The sequence below is a fragment of the Panthera leo genome, chromosome B1, assembly GCF_018350215.1.
Source record: "Panthera leo isolate Ple1 chromosome B1, P.leo_Ple1_pat1.1, whole genome shotgun sequence".
NCBI lineage: Eukaryota > Metazoa > Chordata > Mammalia > Carnivora > Felidae > Panthera > Panthera leo.
In genome coordinates, this window is record NC_056682.1 from 183122873 (window position 1) to 183145060 (window position 22188).

At 37.5% G+C, this 22188-nt stretch overlaps 1 protein-coding gene across 5 annotated transcripts in view; it reads right to left on the bottom strand.

Moving 5' to 3' along the window:
* Positions 1 to 22188, bottom strand: part of STIM2 (stromal interaction molecule 2) — a 151780-nt gene that overhangs the window by 86250 nt on the left and 43342 nt on the right. For all 5 annotated transcript variants that reach the window (XM_042936730.1, XM_042936729.1, XM_042936733.1 and 2 more), the window contains one exon: positions 3274 to 3404. In XM_042936730.1, coding sequence (XP_042792664.1) covers positions 3274 to 3404 — 131 coding nt within the window. The remainder of the gene's footprint in view (positions 1 to 3273; positions 3405 to 22188) is intronic.

Consider the following 22188-nt stretch of genomic DNA (forward strand, 5'->3'; position numbering starts at 1 on the left):
TACAGAGAAAAAAAATTAAGTTTTCAACTCGCATTTTCAAATGCTAAATATTTTTCTAAATTAAAAAAAAATAACATTTCAAACAAAAAAAAAATCACAAGAAATTAGGTATTTTAATTTTCTTAATTAAGATTTCCCATTGGGCACCTTGAGTGGCTCAGTCAGTTAATGTCTGATTCTTGGTTTTGGCTTAGGTCAAGATCTCACACTTGTGAGTTCGAGACCCACACTGGACAGTGTGGAGCCTGCTTAGGGTTCCCTCTCTCCCTCTCTCTCTGCTCCCCTCACCCCCATTACTCTCTCTGTCTCTCTCTCAAAAATAAATGAATAAACTTAAAGAAAAAAAGATTTTCTATTAAACTCATTAAGTTTTTGAATGATGACTGCTCGAAACCCATAACGGTATTACCATTTACTTCTTTAAAAAACAGACACTTACGAGAAATACAAATCAGGATGTAGCTATTCTGAACAGAAGGCACCAAACAGTCCAGGGGCCACAGAATTAACAACTCATTCCTTAAAGTCTACAACATGCCAGTCTCTAGATCAGAGCTGTGCAATACAAATTAATTTGATCTAAGTAAGTGGTGTTAACTTTTCCAGAAGTCACATTAAAAAAGTAAAAAGAAACACATGAAATTAGTTTTATATCTTACGTAATCCACTATGTCCGTAATATTATCATTCCCAACAGGTAATCGGTATTTTAAAGTTCAAATATTTTACATTATTTTTCTCATATTCAAAATCTGAAGTGCATTTTACACTTTTAACACAGGTCAATTTTAGGTGCTCGACAGCCCAATGCAGCTAGTAGCTACACACTGGGCAGTGGATTCCTAGATTCTGTACGGTACTGATGAAACATAAAGGCATACTTTATTTGCTTTTAAATATTAATATTAGAAGAAATGCAGAGCCAAGGATAGCATCTTCTGTTTCTAAACATCAAAGCACCTGTCATACCCACAGAATTCTTAAGTTCTTTTAACATAAATTTTAAATTTTAACAAAAGGTTTTTAGTTCTAACTTTTATTACAAAATGTTTGGAACTCCACTGAAACTGGAATGACTCAAGACGAGTCTCCCTGAGGTACAAGTTATATAGCCACACATGCTTACTTTGTTTCGCATGGCAATAATAACACTTCACACATTTGAGCATTTAATATCTGATGATGAGGTTAAAAAGATTAAAATAACTTGTAATTCGAGGAACTATTATGCAATCAGATACATTTAAATAGGCTGTCAAATACCTGCATAAGCTTACTTAATACCTCTCTGTCTATATATTATACACAACTTTAACAGATCTCCCTCTGATGGCACTTTTAATGACTTAAAAAAATGTGCATTTTTGCTATTCTTTTCAGACTTAAATGTTTCTGTAATTGTGATGTAGTAAGAAATATATTTGGCCTTTGTCCTTGGTTCCTGGCACAGGAATTTCCTGAGCGATAGGAGAGTATTTTGCCCCTTTTGATCACACCTGAGTTCATGCTAAAAGATGACTTAGAATGGGGCCTCTAGATCATCTCAGGACGGGGCAGGTCAGCACAAAGACCAGGTGATTAGAGGGCTGGAACTTTCAGTCCCACCCACCTGACCACTGAGGAAACTGAGCTCTGTAGAAACAGAGAACTCTTTTCCATGCCTTTCTCTTAGCTTCTGATGTCGTCAGCAATTCTTGTCATTCCCTGACTTGCAGCGCTGTAACTCCCACCTCTGCCTCCACTGTCACAGGGTCATCTTCTCCCCATTGCAAGTGTCTCCCCATTGCATGGTGCTTCTCCTCTCTTACACGGATACCAGTCATACTGGATTAGGGGCCCACACAAGTCCAGTATATCCTTAGCCTAACTAAGTACATCTGAAATGACTCTACTTACAAATAAGGTCACATTCTGAGGAGTCAGAAGTTAGGAATTCAAAATATGTCCTTTTTTGGGGAGTGCGGGGGACACATTTCAACCCATAATTTGGGCCTTTACAACAAAAAGTCTGACAACCCTGACTTAGAATAATTAGAACTGAGGAGAAGTAGGTACAGAGAGGTGCCACTGAACAGTGAGGGATTTCAAAGAGGAGAGCTGAGATTTTGTTTCAGACAAAAGCAGAAGTAAGAACACTCAAAAGATGTCAGACAGAAAGCAATATAGGCCGGTCAGGAAGGTGGCCTGGCTTAGAGATGGGGGGGGGGGGGGGGGGGGGGGGGTCCAGTAGAGCCTACAAAAGGATGTGCATCTGCAGGACAAATGTTTTATACGGCAGATCAAGAATTAATCTGAAGAGAATGTTACTATTAGATAACAATGTGATTAGAGAATGTCACTGTTACGTAACATTAGACGATAATGTAATTTAGTATCCTATGAACCAAAAGAGAAGCAACTCAACCATGACAAACATAACAAAGGAAGAGGCCTGAAAATGACCAGGGGATTTGGCTAGAATAAGACTACAGCCAAGTGAAGAAAACAACTTCCATGGAGAAACTAAGAGGGACACTGGAGGTACGCTGGGGGGAAGATGAGAATGCTGAAGAAATGAAACATGATTTACACACACAGCAGGTACAGCAGACCATTACTCTGGTGACCCCCAATAAACCACAACTCCTGGCATTCATGCCCTTGTATAATCCTCTCCTACACAGACTATGAGCTTAGCCAAATAACTTGCTTTAAGCCAATTTGATATTAACAGGCACTGGCAAGCAGGGGCATGATAAGCACTTTCACATGGGAACTTGGCTGTCTCCGATCACTGCCCCCTGGAAGCCGGCTGCCATGCTGTAAGGAAGCCTGAGCTAGATTCCGAACGATGAGAGACCACATGGAGACAGACTGTGAAGGCTAAGAGGTCATCATTCCAGCCCCGGCAGAGTCCCCAACTGAACGCAACCACCAGTGACCTCAACCCATGCCTAAGGGAACAGCGAAAATACCCAGCTGAGCACAATCAACCCAGAGAATCAGGAAAAATGATAAACCGTTGTCACCTGAAGCCACTAAGTTTCGTGGTGGTTTGTAAAGCAGCCACAGTTAACGGATACCGTCAAAACAGATTTATGCTTGAGAAATGCAAGAACGTGAGGATTCTTATTAAACTGGGAAGACTTCTATATGCTTGGGGAGAAAAGAACAAAGGAAAACCATATAAATTAAAATGCAAAGAGAAAAACTGAAGATGTTAAAGATGGAGCCGAGTCACCCGAGGAACAATGGGAAAATTTAAGAGAACACCAAGGAAAGTTTTCCACCTACTTCATCACTTTCATCTACTTCAATTCCACCATCTTTGTCATCATCCATTTGTTTATGGATTGTCTGAAGAGCTTCCAGGCTGAATCGATCATCTTCTGTGAAACACGGCGGACTCAGTGACAGGCAGGGATCTGCAACAGAACGAAGGGCAGTTATGGCTTGCCATGCCAAAACACAGACCACAGGCATACAAGTGACAAGAAGAACAACATTAAATATCAGACTAAGTCAAACCAACAGATTTTAAAAAGTCCAGCAAAGTCATCGAAAGTATAATACAGGAACACAACAGACTACAAATAAGTAACTGAATTTAATGGCTACTAGGCAACTACAACCAGGAGTAACTCCAGTCCTGACTTCAGGTTGTCTAACTGCTTCCACATCTTTAACCATTTTCTTCTTATCCAACCTACTATATTTACTAATTATTTCCCCCCAAAAACAGAGCTCCTTTCTTAAAAAAAAAAAAAAAAAAAAAAAGAACCTAAAAAGCACAGAATACAAGGTGCTATTTTCGAATAATCCACTTCAATTAAAATGTGAATCCTAGGAAAATATCAGAGAATACAAGAAAAGGATATATACAGGATAGGCACACAATACTTAGAAACTTTTTTTTCCACTCTTCTATTTAAGAATCAAAGAGTTCATGGCTCAGGTCATGATCTCGCAGTTTGTGGGTTCCAGCCCCAGTCCGGGCTCTGTGCTGACAGCTCAGAGCCTGGAACCTGCTTCAGAGTCAGTGTCTCCCTTCTCTCAGCCCCTCCCCCACGCATGCTCTGTCTCTCAAAAATAAATAAGACGATAAAATTTTTTTTTCAAATAAATAAACATTAAAAACAATTTTTTTAAGTAAAGTAGTTACTAGCATAATAGAAGGGTTAGCCACAGTTTGGTTTTCTCAACAACAGCTAAAAATCTAGTTTATCATTCTGGCCCTGTTACAAATTAACAGTCTGATTTTGGACAAATCACTTGTCCTTGTGTCTTAGTTACCACACCTCTAAAACAAAGTTGTCTCCATGCTTACTAAATCTACCGTAGCTATAATGGCCTAAGAAATGATCTAATTCTGTACTTAGGAAAAAACACTGCACAAAGCCAGTACTGGAAATCAATTAATAAATTTTTTTGGTAAAAGAATAATGCAAATCTATATTACCTACATGTTCCAGTTATAACTCATTTTGGTGAGTTAACATTTTTAATAGTTTTAATTCAAAAGCTAATTTTAATTTAGTCTTGGAAGAGAAAGAAACAGAAAAGGAAACTGTAAAAAGGGAAAATGCAATGATAAACGTTGTGACATATGTGTGTATACATATTTAAAACTCTGATCAAGATTTGCTAAAATCTAAGAACTTACAGGAACAATGGTCAGTTATGACCCCTAAGTCATGAAACAACCAGAGCCCTAATATGCCTACAAATTCAAACTCATTTGTACTTATTTTGACTGGCTATGAAGCAAAAGCTCCCAGATACCATAACATAGAGAATAAAGAAGATCTGAATACAATGTGTTATTGCGTCCATAATAAACATACGAAGTTACTGCAAATAGCATACAAGGGTTGGCATCACTTACTGACTAAACAGGCTTTGTTGTCAACCCTGTCAAACTCTAAAAGGAGTGAATATTGAGGGCTCTAAAAACCATATAAAGCTTTAAAAGAAAATTAGGAGAAACATATGATCTGAAAAAATTTCATATAAAAATAAAATTGATTTTTTTTTTTTTACTTATCTAATAAACCTTATCTTTCAAGGTCTGTTGCAGGATGTAACTTCTCCAGGAAGTCTTTCATAAATATCTATACTATCTTCCAGCAATTACTTCCTTCTCTGAACACCATTCCAACCATTCAACAAATATCTCTTAAGCATCTACCATATGTCGGGCATTGGAAATACCATAGTGAAAAGAGAGATAAAAATTCCTCACGAGGGGGGCCTGGGTGGTGGGGAACCTGCTTAAGATTCTCTCACTCCCCCTCCCTCTGCCCCTCCCAGTGCACACTCACACTCTCTCGCTTTCTCTGTTAAAAAAAAAAAAAAAAAAAAAAAAAAAAATTCCTCATGAAACTACAGCATAGTGGAGGAGATGAGCATAACAAGATAAAGAAGTAAAAGGTAGAGCATGCTAGCAGCTAGCAGTGCGTAAGTCCTGAGGAGAAAAATAAAGAGCAGATATGAAATGCCAAGGGACTTGAAATCTGATTATATTTTATTCTCATATCATTCAACCTAAGTCCTCGTTAATGTTGTACTTTATTAATCTCTAACTGCTTACACGAATCCTTTTGTCTATACAATTGAGCTTATGACCAAGGCAGGAAAACGTCTTCTGTTTCTCACATTCATAATACCCAGGGCTTAGTTTAGCAATTTTGTGTCTCTGATAAATTGTTACTTCATACGCTAACAAAATCACAAACTTCTAGGCTTTTATGCTGTGCAAACCAGTGACAGGCATGAGGAAACAGTCTAGTGATAAAGGAGGCATGCGGACCACAACAATATTTTAAGTTAGGGACCACTGAAAACACTACGTGTAGAGTGCTATGAGAGCCATGGAGGAAGAGCACCAATGCAGACCGGGAGAGAAAAGTCAGATGTTTTCTAGAGGTAACCTTGGGGGTTTTATATGACCTATAACTGATGACCTTGGGAAGGAGAGAAAAGCATGCGTGGAAAAAGAAACATCATACGTTCAGTGTCATGAGAAAAATGTTGAACGTTCAGAGAAATGCCACTGGTTAATATGTCTGGAGTACAGAGAATATATGGAAAGAAGAAAAGAGATCAGTAAGAAATTAGAAGGAAGGGGCCAGATCTCTAAGACTAAGGGTGGTTTTCCCCACACTAAGGAATTTGGATTTTCATCCTGAAAATTATGAGAAGCCCATACAGGATTTTCAAGGAGAAGCCGAACACAATCAGATACATTATAGAAAGATCGTTCTGGTGATAGTGGAAAACAGACTGGAGGCAAGACTGGGAGGCACAGCGGTCAGGAAGTGCTACTGTAATCCTAGCAGCACGCAGCACCTCAGGCCTCCAAAGAATGGAGGAGGTAAATGACGAAGACTGCTCTAGGATTTGGCGTTTTGCCAAGTTAGAACTGCAGAAGGAAAGGAAAGACAGGAGTTGAGGATAAGGCAAGGGTGATCCATTTCCCCACATAAAATTGTATTTCCTTTTGGTACGGTGACTTAAGGACTAGAAATCTGACTTAGAACAGTTGTGAATTCTGAGCCCCATTACCTGTTCTAAAGTCCTTTCCATTTCTTTCTCAACTGTATCCCTTCTAGGTCAATTCAGCACAAGTGATCATTTTAACCCAAATTGGCTGACCTAAATTTCTTTTTCAAACATACAAACTGTTACAAAAGATCTGTGCATATAATAAATCAGGGAGGATGGTTTCAAAGACAAATGCTGAAATGCCAAAATGGCTCTCCTTTGCCTCACTGACCTCACCTTAGCTACCCAAATGCACCAGCACATTCCCGTATTCCACAGCCAGAAATGTGTTTCTCAGATACCTAAACAGAATTCAGTTGTTCACTGAGACATGATATGGAGTGCCTGTAAGGTGCCAGCCTAGTGCTTGGTGCCGGACACCCGTGTGACAACTAGGACAGATTTCCTCTGCTCCGTGCCCCCACTTGTATTAAATGCAATATGGTGTCATAAACCTTTCTAGCACTATACAGTGAGCAGTCCTTTCTTTTCTCTGGATCAAGGACAGCAATTTCTGCCGAAGAAAAAGAAATCAGCCGAAAGAAAATAAAACTTAACCGAAGTCAGCAACCAACCAACACCACTGTTAAAATTTCAACTTGTTTTCCTCTACTCAAAGCCAAACAAATCCTCAGTATGATTTCTGCAGAAACAAAGTCTAATGAAGTAAAATGATTTCACCTAAGAAACATCTACTACATTCCAGAAACCAATACTGCTTTATATACATAATCTCTACAACCCTGTGGGGGACACATATTATCTCCATTTTCAGATGAGGAAATGGCACTCATGAGTATCTTGCTCAAGATCACATCCCTAGAAGTGGCAGAGCTAGGATTCAGATGAAGTCTTCAAGACTCCAATCCATGTTCCAGCATCAGTATAATGAATGTAAATGGGTCACAGTGTCACCAACATCAGAGAATAAAGTATTGCTATCACAAATATTACCAGGGCCCAAGGAGCTAAGAACACCAAGAAGCATAAATGTGTCCCACAGAAGGGACACTACTGCACGATGTTGATAATCTAGAATACATACCTATGCTTCCTACATTACCTTTCCTTTTAATAATGTCTTCAAGCCACACTCCCCTTGAACAAACCTTGATAGTAAGTTTATTATTACCACAGTGACTGATACGTTTATTGAACGATTTACTTATACATAAGTATTACAAGGCAAATAAATGAATTTCTGAATACTATTTCTCAAGAAAGTGTATAGATGTCAGACACTAGGTTAGAAGCCCGGTATACAAAACGTAGAGCAAGTGAATAAAGTTCAATATGGCAAGTACAATGGCAGACATGTAGTAAATATATAATGGTGGCAAAACTAAAGGAGTAGTTCCGTCTACATGAATAGCAAGAAAAAACTCAAGGAGAAGTAATATTTACATTTATTCTTAAAAGACGAGCAAATGTTCTCTAGGAAGACACGTATAGGCAAGAACATAATGTGCTAATAGCTATTATACTAACAACATAATGACAACAATAACTACTAATTACAGAATGCCTATCATATACAACTATATGTAAATTGCCTATTATACATTTCACTTTGCCTAGAAAGTAAGCACTACTGTTCTCATTTTTTTTTTTTTTTTTTGAGAGAGAGAGAGAGAGAGAGAGAGAGAACAAACAAGCAGGGGAGGGGCAGAGCGAGACAGACAGACAGAATCTCAAGCAGGCTCCCTGCAGTCAGCACAGAGCCCCATGCAGGGCTCAATCCCACAAACCATGAGATACTGACCTGAGCAGAGATCAAGAATCAGAGGCTTAACTGCTTAACTGACTGAGAAACCCAAGCACCCCTATTGTTCCCATTTAACTGGAAAACTATGAGAAAAGACTGACAATATCAGTGAGGGACAGATTATGAAGGGATTATTCTAAAGTGAAAAGAAAATAATATTAATACATTACTCACTGAAAGCTCCCACTTAGTTCCTTGGCCTGCAGGGTTTTCTTCCAAATCCACGCAGGCTCAGGTAACTGCCTTCATTCCAACTCAACTGTTTCTCCTCAAAGGCCATCTAATTTCCCTCTCCAAAACAGCCTTGGCCTTTAGGCTCTCTGCTTGCCCTATTATTCTTCATAGCACTTTACTGCAGGGCACTACAGTATCTATTTATGTATTTGCTTACTGCCCAACTCCCCCACTGTAATGTCAACATGAGATTACAGGCTTTCGTTGTGATCACTGCTCTTTCCGGAGTGCCTAGAACAGTGCCTGCTCACAGCAAGTGCTCAAAAAATATCTGTGTACTGAATCACTAGCCTAATTGGTTTTTCAATATAAATGTTTGGAAGAGAACAACTTTTCTAGAAATTACACGGCAGATAAGAATACTATGATGTAGAAAATGACGACAAAACTCCTTACCTCTTTATAACAATGTTAAATCTACCTAAGTTAGTAGAAATTTATTAACCTTACTCTTCCAGTTAAAACCATTCAATGGTTCCCTAGAACCTAAAGTATAAAGTTTATTTGTTCATTGTCAAATATTACTGTTTAAATATTTATTTAACAAAATACAGAACAAATTGTGCAAAAAAAATTGAGGGGAACTTTAAAATATTAAAGATGGTCTTCTCTAAGGCTTTTATACTCTTGGCAGTTAAGATAAAACTACATGGGGTAAAAGACTAAGCCAGTTTTACTTTCTATATATTATTACTAATATATATATATATAAAATATGTAGATTATTACTATATATTACTACACCTAATAAATACTGATGTCTGACTTTTACATGCAAGCAATCACATTTTTAGTGGCATTAGGAAAGAAAAATTAGATCTTATTTATTTAATGTCCATTCATTTTTGAGAGAGAGACAGAGTGCAAGCAGGGGAGGGGCAGAGAGAGGGAGACACAGAATCTGAAACAGGCTCCAGGCTCTGAGCGGTCAGCACAGAGCCCAACGTGGGGCTTGAACTCACGAACCGTGAGATCATGACCTGAGCTGATGTCGGATGCTTAACCGACTGAGCCACCCAGGAGGCTCAGAGAAAGTGGATTTTAATACGTGGGGTCAGAAAAAAGAAAAGAAAAAAAAAAAAAAAAAACTCAAACAGAAAATAAGATGGGCTCTGGAACTCACAAGGCGTAGTCTGGCTAACAGACTGGTTCTCAACCGAGAGTGCCACTCAGTGCCCTGCCCTCCCCGCTCCCGCTCACCTCTCTCCACTCTGCTGCTACAGTCATCCATTGGAGGGGTGGAGGCTAAGGATGTTAAACGAGAATGCACAGGCCAGTCCCACACACCACAGAACAGCAGAGTCCCCAGCTATGCCAACAGTCTCGCCAGAGAGGAAGAAAACACTGGCAACAGCAGGATATGAATCTGGAACAATAACCTGGAGCTATCAGTCAGTGAAGGACAATGAATCTCTCTGAAAGAGGCATCTAAAGAAGTCACTGATGATTTTTAAGTAGGACTGTGACACAAGAACTGTAACAGAGAAATTACAATTTATATTTTGTGTAACACTTTCAAGTTCAAAATATGCTTTCCCATACAGTCAGTTTTATTTCAATCTAGAGAAGAAACTATCACTTTAGTTTACGTGCTTTTACCAACTCGTGTCTGTTCTAATAGTCCAGGCAGGAAGTAACAAAATACAAGCCACAATCATGGCAGTGAAGACAGAAAGAAAAGGTTATACTGAAGTGACAACTGAATGTACTCAAGAAAGAAGACAAATATGATTGACATTTCAGGCCTAAAAGTCTAGGTTAAAAAAAAAAAGGCTGAGCCAGACCAAACAACATAGAGTTACAAAATGTGTTAAATGGGTTTCCATTCACCCTTCAATATTTAAGAGGAATAAATATTCACTCCACATTCTATATTCCACCATCCCATTCAACTGATATATACAGGGAATACAGTTCAGAAACCTAAGAAAACAAGAGCTTAAGAAATAACTGAAGCTGGGACACCTGGGTGGCTCAGTCGGTTAAGCGGCTGACTTCAGTCATGATCTTGCTGTTCCCAAGGTCACACCCCGTGTCCGGCTCTGTGCTGACAGATCAGAGCCTAGAGCCTGTTTCAGATTCTGTGTCTCCCTCTCTCTCTCTGCCCCTCTCCCACTCATGCTCTCTCTCACTCTCTCAAAAATAAACAAACATTTTAAAAATCAAAAATAATAATAATAATAATAACTGAAGCTGGGACACCTGGGTGACTCAGTCGGTTGAGTATGCAACTCTTGATTTCAGCTCAGGTCATGATCTCAGGGTTCATGAGTTCAAGCTCCAAGTCAGGTCAGAGCCTGCTTCTTTTCCTCTCTTCCTCTCTCTGCCTCTTTTCCTCTCTCCCTCTCTCTGCCCCTTCCCCGCTTGTGGATGCTTGCACGCACGAGCTCTCTCGCTCTCTCTCTCTCTCCTTCTCTCAAAAAAATAAATAAATAAAACAAGAAAAAATTTTTTAAAAAGGAAGAACTAAAACTGAGAAAGTAAATCCAGTCTTTAGAGCTAGTTTCTCGCCCATAATACCCTTAACGTCAGCAAATTTCACACAGAAAAACCAAGAAGGGGAGCCGGCCGGCTCTTAATCACTAACCAATGACTGTAGCCCTTTAACAATGTGCAACATCATATACCGCCAAGACTTGGCTTACCATACAGGCAACTATTTACGAGTCTCATGATTAGGCTTTTCTTAATTAACGCCACTGAGAGAAATTCTTTAAATAAATACTGACTGTATTTAGCACCTCCATTAATAGTTCAAGCATTTACCAAATCAAATATTACAATCCAAATATTTTGAGAATAAATGTTCTCTAAAGTCTTCAGAGATAATTCTTTGGTGTCATTTTTCAATAAACCAAAGATATGATTCAAATTCAAAAGTAAGTAATGTCTTCTCTGATATCCTGTTTAGGGCACAGTCGTCTTATGCCCCTTATATGCCCAGTGTCTAACATACTGTATGCTTACCTAGCATACAGTAAGATTAATGGATGTTTCTCAAAAAATCTAATAAAATAATAATAAAGGCCACTGTATACTTTTTTAGGGAGAAATGAGTTTCAACCCATTATCTATTATATTTTCTGGCAGATAGTAGGTATTTAAAATATGTTCATATTTATTAAGAACATATTACATGCCAGAACAACAAATGAGAAAGAAAAAGTTGCAACTGGTATACACAGTGCTATACCAAGATGCTCTAAAACTGCAGGTGGAAGGCTCTAGAATCTCTAACATTTACTCAGACAATTAAAGTTCATCAGTTAAAGGAAACAAACCCTACCAATAGAGGGCTGAGAAACCACTGCAGAGGTACCTAATTATGCCCTACGTGTCACACTGAACAGAAAATAAAGGGCCTTTCTTTACTTTAAATCCCTCCTGACTGACGACTGCCTCTTGGAGTTCTGAATCTCTTTAATCACTGACTTTGTATGAAAGTACCTATTAATTAGTCCCTACTCTTATAAAAAGAAAGAAGTTTCCCCTGGTTGTTAGCTAAAAATTTCCCTTAAAAAAACTGTCCAGTTCAACTAAACCTTCCAAATGTTTTAAGTAGACCATCTGATAAAAACTCAGTTACTGAGATCCCTTCCTGCTTTCCAGGAACATTTTTCAATTTACCATCTTCTGATTATTTGACTTCCACTTATTCCCCCACCCATAAAATGCATCTTGTCCTTGCCACCTCAAACAGTTCCTGCTACTCTTCTCAAAACAGCCTCTCTAAAGATAGGAGACAGAAGATAATGCCTCTGCCTTGAAACTATCTTAATATGAAACTCATTTACCACCACATCCCTCATCCAAAAAAAATCTACATTTATATTCATGGTAACCAATACATTCCTTCAATGTATTTAAATAAATGAGAAAGAGTATTTACGCAGCTGTATTTATCTCTGTATTCACTGACAGTTGTATATTTCCATTGTGTTTTATATTTAAGTTCCTAGAAAGCAGTAATATATGTTTATAACATTGCTGCATCTGTCATATGTGGGAAAATAATGTTGACTAGGTGCAAAAAAAAAATAAAAGTACACAGGTACACTGATCTATTTACCCCTGGTTTCCCAGGATACTATAAACACTAACATTTCAATTAGCAACGTTACGTGTACAGAATAGAGCAAAAACTATGCTCATATTTATTTGGAGTTGTTTTGGAGGGAAGAATGTGGTAACTCAAAGTGACAACCAGAACACTGTGAATGCACTTAATGACACTGAATCATGTACTTAAAATGGTTTAAATGGTAAATTTTACATTATGTATGTTTTACCACAATAAAGAAGAAAACAAGCTGCAACCAAACACAAGCTATAGAGAACACAGGTCATTAATGCCATCCTACCTGTATCAACACTCGGGAAATAAGAAGAGCACTGTTGTTACTGCCTGGTACTGACCTGAGAGCACACCACCATCTCACTTCTCCCACAGTGCAAGACCTTAACAACAATCTCGAAAAATAAAATTAGCACCCCAATTTTACAGAAAGGAAGGTTGAGGAGTCTGTAAAAGGAAAAGAAGAACTTTTAATTCATTCTCATCCTGCCACTTACTGTATAACCTCAGGAAAGTTATTTAACTTCTCTGCCTTAACTTCCTCATCTGTAGAATGGGAATAAGAGACAGCAACTTGGCAAAGCTGATGTTAGGATTAAATGAGACGTCTGCAGATAAAGCACCTAACACAGAGGGTGGCACATATTTGGAACTCAGTAGATACCTACTACTATGATCCAGAAAGATGAAGGAATTAGCTAATAAATGGCACAGGAGGAACTCAACACTAAGTCTCCTGCAACCTAAGTCTAGTCTTCCTATGATATTACTATTACCTTAACAGATACCAAAAACAGCATTTTTCTAAATTAGGCTTAACTCTAAACATCTTTTGGTTGATTCCAAAACCAAATATACCCTAAAACACAAGGAGAGAAAATAAAGAGGGAATAGAGCATTTGGGGGGTAACTTACACACCAGGTGCTTTACCTGGTTATCTAATTCAACTTCTCTCAACAGCCCTGCTATACTGGGATGAACCTCGCTTCTTCTTTTCATGATGAATAAACCAAATTCTCATTTGCATGATGAATAAACCAAATTCTCATTTGCAAAGCAATATGCCCAAGATCAAAGAATTGGTTAACTATTTTGTTGAAATTCAAAAGACCTTTATTTTTCCTCATCTCCCACAATCCGTTAAAAAAAAAAAAAATGACTTCCTATTTTTAAAAATACCCAAAAAGAATATTCTGAAAGCAAATTACAAAACAGGAATTCTAAAAGCAGATTCATTAAGAGCATTACTTACTACAAGTATATAATCTCCAAAGATTATTATATTGAAAATGGAAAACACTCATTTAAGTTTTTGCTATGTACTTATAGGATTAATTTGTTCAAACAATTATTTTAGAAAGCTCTTACTGTTTCTAAGTGAAAACAAATGCACATTTCCAACTGGGAAGCAGAATCCAATGCCCTACCAATTTAGTTTCAGCAACAAAAATGGGTAAATCCCCATTCATGTACTGTTCCACAGTAATGGAAGAAAGATTTACAAAGTTATACTTCATTCAATGAAAGAGTGAGAGGCATATGTGCACTTCTCATGGTAGTCGTAGGAGAGAAATGAGGCCACAGCCAGAGGCTTGATGTTCGGGATGTTTGTAAATCAAACATTTCTAAGTTGGGAACTGCCTATATACATACGGCATAGAAAGAAACAACCAGGAACCATTTATCTTATGGAGAAACAGACACTGGTTTTGTTTTGTTTGGGAAGGAGAAGTTTCATAAAACCATCCACACATTAAAGGTTTGCAAATTCAGATTCCAACACACAGGGCTCCTAAGTAATAATGTATAGTTACACAACTATACATTATAAATCCTTATTGGTAATTAAAACATCACAGCAGAAAATATTAGAAAGGTGTCTCTGAATTAAAATATATGTATATCTTCCCAGAATTTTTTAAGCCTCTTTTTTCCCTGAGGTTTTCTTAATTTTTATTTGCTACTAAATATTGAGCATATACCAGATTCTGCTGTAATTTCTTTTAGCACATTAGTTCTAATTTTTACATTAATAATGAAACATAGGGGCGCCTGGGTGGCTCAGTTGGTTGAGCAACTGACTTCGGCTCAGGTCATGATCTCACAGTTTGTGAGTTCGAGCCCCACGTCAGGCTCTGTGCTGACAGCTCAGAGCCTGGAGCCTGCTTCAGATTCTGGGTCTCCCCCTCTCTCTGCCCCTCCCCTGCTCATGCTCTGTGTCTCTCTGTCTCTCAATAATAAACGTTAAAAAAATTTTTTTTTAAATAATGAAACATAATTATTACTATCTATATTTTTACAGTAAGCAAACGGAGATTGAGACAGGTCACCAAAAGACAGTCTGCATTTTAAATTTATATTCATCTGGTTCAGCTGATTCACTGTTTTTCTGCATCACATATCCATTTAGAGTTGGGGGTAATATTCATGAGAACCCTTGGTTCTATATGGATGAACTACGGCGATTAAGCGTGTCAGTGCAAAGAATCCCTAAAACAGTTGAGTACATGATAACATTTTAAGTATGAACTAGCAAAGAAAGCAAAACTGGTATCTAAAAAGCCCTGGAGAGATATATCGACATCTGTATCATCTAATCTACACCTGTATCTAACTCAGGAATAATTCAGTCAAAAAGGCCAACATCAAGGGATGTCAATTTTATCAGAAAAAAATGTTTTTATTTGTGTTTGTCAAGGTCTGTTTCCTTTGTTCCTTCATGTCAGATGTCCATACTCCATACCTTTCATTTCACTCACTGCTTATGTATACCCTAAGAATTTCACTGATCATTTTCTAATGCTAAGATATTCATGGACAAAACAGCCTCTTAAAGACATCCAAAGCTAAAAAAAAAAAAAAAAAAAAAAAAAAGACATCCAAAAGCAGCAGTGAGAAACTAGAGATATAAGCATTTGTTAGGAGCCTATAAAGGGCCTCCTGCAAAAAGCAGAACCAGGCAAAAGCATCTGTTTATTAGTTTATGAGAGAACCGACGCCTAATTCTAAAGATCATCAATTAATTTCAGTCTCCAATAGAGTCTTTTCTATCTATCCTTTTCACATGATTTTTTGTACCATATAATTCCAGCATCTGTTTTTGCTTTGAAATATGTTAAGTAGAAGGGAGTGAGTTCAGAGTTACAGAGACGTTACTGAAGATCCCTCATATGTGGGCAACACTGTTCATAACCAGTATGGCAGACATAAACAGTTCCCAGGGAACCTCTTTTCTCTGTGTTTACTTTGGCTCTTCAGTAGTAATGATGTGCTGTCACCAACAAATCAACTTTTAGGTGTTCTCTCTAAACACAGATTTTATTGAAGATAATACTGAAAGTAATTAAATTATTTAATCAATATATCAAAATATATGCACACAAATATTGACCTTCCTATTCAGAGAATTGTCCCTTAGTAAAGTATATACACTTTCTCCAACAACTCTGCCACTGTCCAAAACTCAGGCCGCACATGACTCAACTAAAAGAATTACCCCCAAAAATGTTTTCTGCATATTCTTAAAAATAGTATAATTTCTGAGGTACCTGGGTGGCTCAGTTGGTTAAGCATCAGACTTCGGCTCAGGCCATGATCTTGTGGTCTGTGGGTTTGCGACCCGTGTCGGGCTCTGTGCTGACAGTTCAGAGCCTGGAGCCTGCTTCAGATTCTGTGTCTCTTTCTCTCCCTTTGCCCCTCCCTAGCTCGTTCACACATTCTCTCTCTCTCTCTCTCAAAAATAATAAGTAAATGTTTAAAAAATAGTATAATTTCTTCCACTTAGGGTAGATTTACGTTTTGGAAACTGCTCAGGCTATCAACTTGAAAAATATCATTTCTGCTCCAAACAAGATATCTGGTGCCAGTAAAGATTTTCTCATGCAGTCCACAAACTGTAAAATAAATTTCAATTCATTAACCCTGAAACTTACTTTTATATTTTTTAGAATATTAATACCTTAAGTTATTTTAAATAAGTGACCTAAAAATTAACAGCATGATAATGTAAGTTCCCAGAAGAAGAGTATTAAAGATGTAAAACTGGCCTAAATAAATATAGTCAACGTAGCCAGATACTTAGCAATTCAATACAAAGATAATATAAATTTTCATCTAAGACATAGTAATTCCTTTTATTTCATAAATTTTCCAAACTTTCATTTCTCAATTTGAACTAAAACCAATATAAACAGTTGATTTAATTATGTGTCTTGTTCATATTCCCATCACCTAGAACACCACGTGGAACATAGCAAGCACTCAAAGGCTTACTGAATGAATCAATATGGAAATTGAATGAGTAGTCATGGATTAAGCTGATTTACATTTATATTTGCCTAGCTTAATTACACTAGAAAATTTTCTTTTTATACACAACAGTCAAATCAACAAAATACAGCCAAACCATTGAATGTGATAAAGTAGCAAGCACTTCAGCTGACAATTCAGATCTTGAAACCGCTCAGGACCAAAAACTCTAAGGTCATTCCTTGATTACAACCCTCACACACATAACATCCAACCACAGAAAATCTGTTGGTTCTACCTTTAAAACATTATCCAGACTCTGCCCCATTCAAAGTCACCATCATCTCTTGCAGAGACTACTGTCCTTCACCCTTTAATGTCTTTTCTCTCCTTCTTTCATAGCTAAATCTATGATCACTTACTATAATCACTCTCCTGAAAACACACTCAAGTTCATGACTCATCTCTCCTTTCATGACACTTGGTTAACAAAGCCATAGCCCTGGTAAAAACCTAGTTCTCCACTTACTCTGTATCTACACCCGTACATCTAAACATGGCTGATCATGATGCCTTAAATCTATAACCACAGACCTCCACTGCACCCTTAACTCAGTTCACACTTCTATCCTATTTCACACCTTCTTGGTCCTCACCCGTGATGTCTCTACTCCCTATTCTCATTCACAAAAGAAAATACTTCACCAAAAGAAAAAAAAATTACATGAAGCATTCAGAAGAGAACTTCCATGAACTCGCATCATGCAATGAACTACCTCCCAATGTCTACAACTCAAACTGAGTCTCCAGCCTGTAGTCACCGATGAATTATCCAAGTTTCTATATAATGCCAATCCCTACATTCATGAACAAAATTTCGTCCCATTTGGCCCTTCAAGAGCACTACACTACTTCAGAAATTCACACACTTAACATTTTGCTTTCAATGAATCACTGCCATCAGAATATGAACAAACATTGGTTTTCTTCCTCCTTTAAAAAAAATAAAAGGGGGGGGGACATTCTCAACTTCACTGCATTACTACCCCATTTCTTTGCTTCCCTTTGTAGAAAATCTCCTTGAAAACATTACTAACTTACTATCTCCAATTTCTCTCCTCCCTTTCTGTCTTAAGATACACTCCAATCAGGCTTCAGCTCTCACGATTCCACCAAAACTACCCTGGTCAAAATCACAAGTAATTTCTACCTTACTAAATCCAATGGTTAATTCACATGTCCCTGTTACTTGGCCTATCCGTAATCATCTGCACATTCTCTCCTTTATTCAGTTTCCAGGACAACCTAATATTCTTGTTCTCTTCCTCACTTGCTGCTGGTTCTCAGTTTCCTCTTCCATGGGGTATGAGGAAACTGTGGAGGATGGTGGTCATGCTCATACCTTGACTGTGGTGATGGTTTTATGCATGTATACATATGTTAACAATTACCAAATTGTACACTTTAAATAGGAACCATTTATTATATGCCAATTATACCTTTAAAAAATGTTTAAAAAATAAAACTGTCAGCCTTTACATACCATTCATAGTCTCCATGACAGCTCAGAGATCATGAAAATAAGATAATTATTTGTCTTTTTTTAATGTTTATTTACTTAGAGAGAGAGGGAGAGAGAGAGAAAGAGCACACACACGCACGTGCACACAAGCGGGGGAGGGGCAGAGAGAGGGAGACACAGAATCAGAAGCAGGCTCCAAGCCTTGAGCTGTTAGCACAAAGCCCCAATGCGGGTCGCGAACTCACAGACTACGAGATCATGACCTGAGCCAAAGTCAGACACTTAGACACTTAACCGACTGAGCCACCCAGGCGCCCCAATAATTAGTTGTTTTTAAACCCTAGAACGAAATATCCTGGCCACTGAGAACAATTAGCTCCTTTCTCATCCTACTATTCTCTTTCAATAACTTGAATCTATCATTTTTGATCAATTATTTTCCTAACAAAAGAGAGAATCCAATGGGCAGTGAAGAGTTTGAATTTGTATAGTCATCTATTATCATTACAGGATCAGAAACAACTTGCTGCCTTGTTTTCTCTCCAAACAAAACATTCCAAAATGCCTTTCATTATTCTTAGCACTCTCTACAAGCCTCAGTGAAATTTGGCCTTCAAAATTATGAACATAGTTGACAGAGATCTGTGCCAATTTCTTATTTACTATCAGTTAGATGTCCTATCTTCTATCTTTTCAAATTTTATATCCCTCCCTCAATTAACATCTACCTATATCTTTTTAATAAATACTAAAAGTAATTAAGTAAATAAATAAAATGGTACTTGAAGCATATGAAGAAATAAATTCAGTATTTTATTAAATTTTAATAAATACTAATTAAAGGTAAGTAAAAATGTAAGGTAAAGTAAAAATGAAAGGTAAAAAAAGGTAAGTAAAAAAATAAGTAAAATGGTACTTGAAGTATATTAAGAAATAAATCCACTAAAATATTTTACAAAAATCAAACACCTATGTTTTGGGGGGAGGGGCATATGTGTGTAAAAGTATTAAGCTAGCAAGACTTCATGGAAATTAAATGTTCAAGGAGCCACTATAGTTATATCACAACTCCAAGCATTTAGCAGAACTTATTAGAGCTAAGAGATTCATGGAGACATGGGTGGGATAGTGTCAGATTTGTGTTGTGTACAGAATACGCTTGCATGTAGCTGCAAAATGTAGATTTAATGACAGCAGACTGGAGGCAGGGAAGCAAGTAATTTTATCTCAAGCAATGAGGTCTAAACTAAGGCTATACTAATGAGGTGATATGGAAAGCGGCAGACTGCAAAAATATTACAAAGTAAATTTTACTAATACCTAGAACTCTCCACTCTTTCCACCATGGTATATAGCCCCTATTAAGTAGAGATGTCATCAACACAAAAAGGTCTTATTCATTATCAAACATGAAGGTAACTACAATTTTCTTTTGTATTTTGTAATTTTAGAGAAGATACATCTATACACACAAAGTCAATTTCTGAATGATTAAATACTAAAAACTAAACTCATAGCATTACAAGCTCTTTTATTTATCTGGCCCCATTAACAACAGGAAGACTGTTCTTACAGATAATCCAAGAAAACTCCACCTACCACAGGACAGATTAGACACTGCAACGGCTCTCTTCCACCTCAGGATATAGGAAGAAAAACATGAGGCAGGGTGGCATCAAATAGGTAGAAATTGGCCAATGAGGACATGTTGTCAAAAAGACTGACAATCGTTGCATTCTTTCTGCCTACAGAACTCGATCAGACATTTCTAAGAAATGATTTTGAATGATCTAGAATGCAATGAAAGAAGTCATTCATAAAATGGTGATCATTTTAAGTAATACCAGCTTTGCTTCCTGAAATGATGTCACTGGGTAGGTCCTATACTGAAAAATCTTACTTATATTACCATAATCCAGGCATAAATTTAGATCCCATCTAAAGAAACCATTTTGTCACTAAAAGATGTGATCTCTATCCTAAATGCAGCTGCACTTGTAAGGAGAGCAAAGTTCTTTAAGATCACCACTGGGTCAGTCTTCTAAATACAGACTTTTTGCTCTGTTTTTTGACAGGGAAAAGAAATGAGTGAGAGCCACATCTGTAAATATGAAGCTAATCACATCACCCCTCCTGCTGAAATCCTTCAGGACCTCAAGGTCCTCCACAGGATAAAGCCCAGTCTTCACAGCATGAAATCAAGGCATAATCTGATCCCTGAAGAATCCACTTCACCAGGATTCATCCTCTCTGTAAAGCCTTCCGGATCTTCCTAACAGATAATCCCAATTCTCCACTCTTAACAGCATTTTATGCATAACTATTTTAATAGCAAGTAACTCTACCTATCAACCAGCGTTATCCCTAAATAATCACACGACCACCAACTCTCTAGTCAGACCTGAGCTCACATCTCAGTTCCACTATTTATTAACTACGTAATCTTTAGCAAACCTCTCAACACTTTTGGTTCTTGGCTTCCAGGGCTGCAAAACTAGCATAAAACATCACCCTCATGAATTCCTATGATGAGCAATGAAAAAATATAAATAATAATTCACAGTTCTAGAAAACCTATACAACTGTAGTGAAGCTAACATCCGCTAAACCTAAAAAGAAACTAACATATAAAGGAACTAAACCTCCTGTGTGTCAGGTTTAAGTTCTACCTTTGTGATGAGGATATATGTAATGAGTTTTACTTAAAGAAAATGTCTTGTTTTTCAGGGGAAAAAAGTCACAAGCCTATAACAACTGAACATTAAATTTGACCTTCAAAGACAGATACCATATGTTTTCACTCTTATGTGGATCCTGAGAAACTTAACAGAAACCATGGGGGAGGGGAAGGAAAAAAAAAAAAAAGGAGGTTAGAGTGGGAGAGAGCCAAAGCATAAGAGACTCTTAAAAACTGAGAACTGAGGGTTGATGGGGGGTGGGAGGGAGGGGAGGGTGGGTGATGGGTATTGAGGAGGGCACCTTTTGGGATGAGCACTGGGTGTTGTATGGAAACCAATTTGACAATAAACTTCATATATTGAAAAAATAAAAAATAACAATAAATAAATAAATAAAAATTTGACCTTCAACTTTAAGACAACAAAATTATAATTTGATATAAATGCATAATGAATCTCACAGAAATTACTATTTGAACTAAAAGAACACAGCCTCAGTTCCCAGAAACTTTTTATTCATAGTAACTATTGACAAATCTAGAATCTGATGGTATTAGCTCAAAAAAAAAAAAAAAAAAGTGATCAAAATGACTTAAGTAAAATTTTTAAGAACTCATTTAAAATAGGAGACACATACTTTCTATAATGATGTCTGGGATTTTAAAAGTGCCTCAGCAAACCTGGGCTCCTCCCCTTAATACGTCCCTAGTGTCGCCCCATTTCACCAAAACAGACTCTCTGGGATAGGAAGGGTAAGAAGGGAAGGAAAGGAAGAGGAAATTCTTAAATGAGAGCAGACAGCAGAAATGGAGGTAAGGGGCACCAAGTGAATGCTGCACCTTATGGAGGAAAAGGGGAAGGGGGAGCAGGGCTGGAGGGAAGGAGGGCCCTGCGGCCGGCATCTCTAACAGGCTGCCACGGGGAGAAGGAGGGAGGAAAGAAGTCCCCTCCTGCAAATACTATGTAACGTATTGAATCTTCAAAGCTCAAATAATAAGAAACCTTCTCATTATTAGTATCAACTTAAGGATTTAAAGGAAATAATTTTTTTGAGCCTGTATTTGGAGAGACTAAGGAATCAAGTAGACAAGTTAAATTTTAAGGAGGCACCCTTTGCAAAACACAATTAGTTTGAAAGTTTTC